At 47.5% G+C, this 6,480-nt stretch overlaps 1 protein-coding gene across 4 annotated transcripts in view; it reads left to right on the top strand.

Annotated features, from left to right (window-relative positions):
• Window positions 1–911: 911 nt before the first annotated feature.
• N4BP2L1 (NEDD4 binding protein 2 like 1) overlaps window positions 912–6,480 on the top strand; it is a 28,145-nt gene continuing 22,576 nt past the window's right edge. The window contains exon 1 of one of the 4 annotated variants that reach the window (XM_031022590.2): window positions 912–1,445. In XM_031022590.2, the coding sequence (XP_030878450.1) occupies window positions 1,264–1,445 (182 nt within the window). In that variant the 5' untranslated portion in view covers window positions 912–1,263. The remainder of the gene's footprint in view (window positions 1,446–6,480) is intronic. The other 3 variants (XM_081815430.1, XM_031022585.2, XM_006728959.3) reach the window with 3 other exon arrangements.

Here is a 6,480-nt window from a genome sequence, read left to right as displayed (position 1 = left end):
TGATTCTGGGAAGGGATTTTCAAGGGAGAGCAGCTCATCTCCCCGCCCCCACCTCTCCAGGGGAATCCCAAGGGGAAGGTGCGATTCTCAGCACAGAGCCCCTCCCTACTTGGGCCCTTCTTTCCAAAGTTTATTATGAAATCTCTGGATTTTGTTTCAGAAAGAAATTGCTTTTCTTCACAATTCCTTTTCAAAATTTTCATACCTTAGTTGCCAGAAACAAAATGAATTTACTTTACAGTAATTGTTACAGCCAAAGCCACCATATCTCCTGGATTTTTCCAGCATGGTATTTTCAATATTGTCTCTTTCGGTCGGTGCATCTTGAATTTTGGTTAAAAAAATAGGATCACTCTATCACACCCTTGAGTGTGAAATATTGGAGAGTGCTATGGTGATCAAGCAACTGGCACTCACCAGTTCCTGAAACAGAACTTAATTCTGGATACTTCTCCCTAAATGATTTCAGGAGACTGCTCCTTTCCCTGGGGAGCTGAAATCCTTCCAGAGAGGCCGTGTCTTCTCAGGTGGCAGCCCAAGCAAGTACCTGGGCAGTACAGGTCTTCTCATGAGACCTAGTTTATGCTACCGTTGATAGATCACTCTGAGTTTTAAGGGGTGCTTTTTCTGATGAGATTTAAAGTTATGTAGAGGCAACAAAGCTTTCTAAGAATATTTTTGGCAGGCTAAAGAAGGATTAAAAAAAAAAAAATGATACAGGCCCTGGGACAGCGGTATTAGCCGCTGGGACACTAGCCAGATATTGGTGCTCACGAACTGGGGGAGACAATGGACTTTACTGTTACTATTCAAAATGCTGTTCACGTTCTTTAATCGTCGACTAAAATTATTTCACTTTCAAGGTCCAGGCCAGTCGGGGGTGGGGTGGAGGAGGGCTGTTGCAGAGGGCCTGACTTCTATGGCGGGCGGCCCGGCGAAGTATCCCAGTGTCCCAGCGGGCAGGCCCTCTCCCCTCAGAGCGAAGAGGCAAGGGAGGGAGTCGGCGAGCGGGGCGGGGGTCGGGAGGGTGCTGAGCGTCACCCAGGTCCTCCAGGCTGCCAGTCTCCCAGCGTCCCCAGCTTTCCAGGTAGGGACGCCCCCTCCCACGCAGCGCGGTTCGCTCGGGTGGGAAGGAGGGGCTGGGCTCCGAGCGCCCGCCCCTCCATCTATCACATGGCCGGAGAGCCACAAAAACAACAGCTTTGGCCAAGACCGTGACTTCAGGAAAGGGAACCCAGGGCTCTCGCAGCCAGCCCCCACCCCATGGAGGAGAGTTTTCTTGAATCCTTTGGGAGGCTGAGCCTCCAGCAGCAGCGGCCGCAGCAGAAACCTCGGCCGCCGGCCCCGCCGCCCCCGCGTGGGACACCTCCGCGCCGCCACAGCTTTAGGAAACACCTCTACCTCCTGCGAGGCCTCCCGGGCTCGGGGAAAACTACACTGGCCAGGTAATGACAACGGCCTGGGGCGCCGGCGCGCGGACCCCGGCCGAGCGAGCCCCTGGCCCGAGCCGCTCCGCCCCGCGGCGCCCCCCCGCCACCACGCCGCCGCGACCACCTGGGTCCTGGCCCCGGCCCCGGCCCGAGCCTGGCTGCGGGGGAGCCCGCGCCGTCCCCGGTGCCCGTCCGGTCGCGGGCCGGGAGAGGAGGGCGGCCCGTCCTGTTTGTTTCCATGCTGCGCTTTCCCGGGAGGACGGATTTCGGCACTGCGCCTTGCGCAAGCCCCAGATGGCACCGGCCCCTTCCCGGCCGCCGTGCCAGCCGGGCCGAGGGAGCCTTGGCCGCCCCCGGCCTCCCCAGCCCGGGGTCGGGAGGCCCGCAGGGATTCTTCTTCAGGAACCCCGGTGGCGACTGCAGAGAAAACCGCGGGGCCGCCCGCTAGCGCGCAGGCACCCGCTACAGTGCGTCAACAGGCGTTTTAAACCAGAGCGGAGAAACGAGAGGGCCAGGGGGCTGGGGGCCCGAGGCAGCAGTGGCCGTGGCCGGGGTGCGGTGGGGGGGCGTGGGGCCCGCGTTGAAAATCTAGCGGATTGAGGCAGCCCTGCGTTTGCTTTGGCAGCTGCGAAGGCGCACAGGTGCACGGTGAGGGGGGGGGGCCGGCGCGGCCACCACAGGCGGTCATTGACAGAGCCTCGCAGTGGGCGCCCAAATGCGTTTACTCGTGAATTGCGTAAGCTGCCCTCCCCGTACAGGTCAGCGCGAATTACGCGGGCTTGTTGCCTGCCGCCTCCTTGCCGGGCCCACCGCTACAGCCTCAATTCCCACCACTCCCCGCCTTGCACTTGATGCTACGGCAACGTTGAACTGTTTCTCTCCTTGCTTTTGCTGACGCTGGCCCGCCTGCCTGGCTTGCCTTCCGCCTACCTTTGCCCGGCTGATTCCACTAGCCCTTTAAGACTCGGATCTGTTACCTTACCCAGCAGCTACCCCTCCCCACCAGGTGACGCTCATCCTCTGCTCCTTGGCTTCCTGTTTACACCTCTGTGACTGCGCTTGGTTTTACACATGGTTTTGTTTATCCTTAAAGTTCCTTGAAGCTAGGGGCGATAGAAGTAGTCTCTTGCCCTCAAAGAGCTTTCCATCTCATTAGAGAAGTAAGGCTAGCCATAGAGCCATGGAGTTGCTACAGAAGAATCAAGGTTAGCAGACGTTCAGGAGCTGATTTGGGGGGTACACAAAGATGGAGGGAGCAAGGTCTGAGTTCACTGGGGTCAGCGAACTGTGACAGTCCTGGTGATGTGCTGACAGTTTTAATTCGGATTCCTGGATGATTTGTGGAGTAAAAATCTTTAGCGAAACAGGATTGCTACATTTTCACAGATTAAAGGGGTGGTGACTTCCAAAGGGTCATAGGTACCCTTTCCTAAAACGCAAGGATTTCAGTAGGCCTTCTCTCTGGTTAGGGCGATGAAGGGTGGAGAGTGGGGGAGCCTGTCTAGAACCCAGCAGAACTTGGGTATTTTTTGGTAACAGTCATGGTGGGTACATCTGTTACAAACTAAGTATCTTTTGAATTCAAATCCCGTTTAGTTTCACTTTGATTTTGCTAATCTGTGGCCTGTGGCACGCTGAGTGTCAAAAGAAGGAAGTAAAATCTTTGGCCAGATTTTAACTACTCAGAAGGGAAGTGATAGGATAAGTGGAAGGGAAGTGCATAGGACTGAACTTCAAAAGCCATGGGATTTGGACCTTAGATTCCACATCTGTAAAGTGAGTGGGTTGGCCGGGGTGGTCTTTAAGGTCCCTTCTGGCTCTAACATTTTACACTTTTAGGATTTTAATTCCTGGTTGACATTTGGCTAACCAGAAGACACCGGATGAGAGACCAGCTTATTAAAGAACATCTCTCTAGGGACGACTGGCGTGAGCACTGGCCTGGGAGTCCGAAGATTGTGCCTTTAGATCCTCTTCATCATGAAAGCTGGTGACTTTCGGCAATCACCTAGCTTCTCTGGGACTTACTTTCCTTATACGTGAATACTAAGAAGCGATTAGATTAGGTAATTTATTGAAGATCCTTCTGGCTCTCAATTTCTAGTTGTCGGTCTTAAGAATGGCTTGTTAATAATGGCTAGGTAAAGAGCTCTGACCTTGGAGTCAATTTACAGCTTCAAATCCAAGCTCTGCCACTCACTATCTATGACCTTTACTCAGCTCCTCTGCACCTTGGTTTCATTTTCTGCTACACAGGGATATCTGCTCTGTCCACTTCAGAAGACACTCACAGAGGTTACAATGTGTGTGAGAGAACTTGCTAAACTTTAAAAGTGCTGTATACATTTTATGAGGTATTAGTTGCCGCTTCAGATGTTGATCAGCTGAGATAAATCTTCAGGGTGTTAGGGGGGAGAAGCCTGGCTCTGAAATGCCGCAAGTAGCTGGAAGTTGACTTGGTCAGTTCTCCGGTTAGGAGTTCTGGGGCAGAGGAGCCTTAGCCCTGCTTTCGGGGGGTGGGGGGCTTGTGCATTTGTGTAGCAATCTGGGAAGTAAGAAGGGAAACAGGCCACAGCTCAGCAAGGAGGGAAGCCTTCAGTGAGGATGAAATGGTGTGGCGGATGTCACCGGGATGTCAGCGGCCGTGGCCCTCAAGGACCTGCCTTCCCCTCCTCTCTGGGGAGGTGGGGGTTGGGTTGGGAAGAGAAGGAAAATGGCAAATTGTTAACAAGTACACATGTGGAGAAAGTAGTAAAACTGTAAGGCTATCTGATGTATTGTTGGATTCTGGGAAATTCGTATTTTCTTCATTCTCTGTATTTTCCAAATTTTCTATAACGAATATGTATTTTTTAAATCAGAAAAATAAAAAGCTTTTAAAAATTGGAGATCATTTTTACAAATGTGGGTTCCGCTTTTTTTTCTGCTTTTCTCATTTGATTAAAGAAATAATAAAAGTTATTGAATTAGGCTATGTCTTTCTTCCAAATCAATGTTAGATTATTGTGCTTTTCATTTTTATGTTTTTATAGTTTGAAGGGGTTGGGATGTTGAAACCATCTATTTAAATTCTTCGGACATATTTAAAAAACAGAGTTTTATCTGGTTAAAAATTTTTTTTAGTACGACAGAGTACTGAAAACTTAGCATGCCCCTAAATCTGATTTATCACCTCTATTTCATGACAAAAAAATTTCAAAAATAGTTTCTTACCATTGACCTGTAAGTCCTACTTCCAGGAATTCATCCTAAGGCAATAATTCGACAAGTGCATAAAGATAGAGAAATGTTCATCACAGTTTTATGATAGAAAAAATGTGACCCAACTTAAACATACAAAAATAGGGGATTAGCTTACAAGTCATGCAGTTATTAATGGGAACATAGATGTATTTGACATGCAAATATATTCATTCCTCCCCCCCATTAAGTTAAAAAGCCAAAAGCAAAGCTGTCTATCTATACAAAAATTCCGTTTTCTATTCAAAGAAAGGGGGTCCACATATAATCATAAACAAATGTGTGAAAAGATATGTTAGTAGTTGTTGACTTTAGATAATGGGATTATAGACCTCCCCCCGACTTATTTTCTTATTTTTCTATGACAAGTATATATTACTTGTTAACTTTTTAAAGTTGAAAATAGGGGTGCCTGGGTGGCTCAGTCGGTTAAGTGTCTGCCTTCGGCTCAGGTCATGATCCCAGAGTCCTGGGATGGAGCCCCACATTGTGCTCTCTGCTCAGCAGGGAGTCTGCTTCTGCTTCTCCCTCTGCCTCTCTCCCTGCTTGTGCTCAATCTCTCTCTTTCAAATAAATAAATAAATAAAGTCTTTAAAAAAATAAAGTTGAAAATAGTTTTGTGAAACAACTTGGCTAAATAGAATCAGGTTGTGTGGGACAAAACATTTATTAAATAACAAAATAAATGTGTCATTTTCTATATAAAAAGTCTTTTTCCTAGGTTTATTCTCAGTTGGACATGTATTAGGAAACTTTTTTTTAATACACAAGATTGATTTTAATTGTTATTTTGTTATTAAATATAGTAATTATTAATTTATTAATTAGCATATGAACTCGCATGGGCCACTTGATTCTTTGACACCTCAGGTTCTTTTTCATTAAAATGAAACTAACATTTCATTAATAAGTTTGTTGTGGGGATTTAAGAGACTGGTAAACAATGATCCTGTAATTACATGTGTGAAAGCACTGTGGAATGCGTGGGCTACATAAATAGCAACTATTGTTAATTATTATTCACTAATCAACAATAATAGTATTTGCTGGGTACTTAAAAGACTATTAGTACTTGCTTAGTAAATAAGATTAAGAGAAGGAGCCTACAAAAGACTAGCAAATGGGAAACAAGAATCCACACACTGCTGTGGGTAAGTAAGCTGTAACGGGGAAGAGCATTTTATTTATTTATTTATTTATTTATTAATTTATTAATTATTTTTAAAAGATTTTATTTATTTGAGAGAGAGAATGAGATAGAGAGCATGAGATGGGGGAGGGTCAGAGGGAGAAGCAGACTCCCTGCTGAGCAGGGAGCCCGATGAGGGACTTGATCCTGGGACTCCAGGATCATGACCTGAGCTGAAGGCAGTCGCTTAACCAACTGAGCCACCCAGGCGCCCTGGAAGAGCATTTTATATTGCTGTTGGTGTTCAAGGCCAGGGAAGTCACTGAGGATGATTAGGAGAATAGGAAAACTATGGATGAGAGAGAGTTTCTTCCATATGGAAATGGTTCTTGAGCTGGCCTTGAAGATGGGGAGGATGTGGCTGAACAAAGGAAAGGGTTAGCAACATAAATAAGGAGATGGTGGAGGTAGGAGACAGACAGCTGGGTGGTGTGAAGAGAATGGCTTGACTGAAGTGGATGGTAGGAATTAGTGAATGTGTTGGTTAGGTAAACTCAGAGCCAGATCATGGGGAACACCAAAACCTGCACAAAGAAGTACTGAGTTGATAGAAGAAGTAGGATTCCAATCCCAAGAGCCTTTCACTCTCAGCAGATGATCCAGAAGTATCTGTTTCCACAG

Source organism: Leptonychotes weddellii, chromosome 3 (assembly GCF_054177405.1).
Source record: "Leptonychotes weddellii isolate Sample4059 chromosome 3, ASM5417740v2, whole genome shotgun sequence".
NCBI classification, from domain to species: Eukaryota; Metazoa; Chordata; class Mammalia; order Carnivora; family Phocidae; genus Leptonychotes; species Leptonychotes weddellii.
The sequence above is the reverse complement of the archived record's forward strand: the minus strand, read 5'-3'. Positions and strand labels throughout refer to the sequence as shown.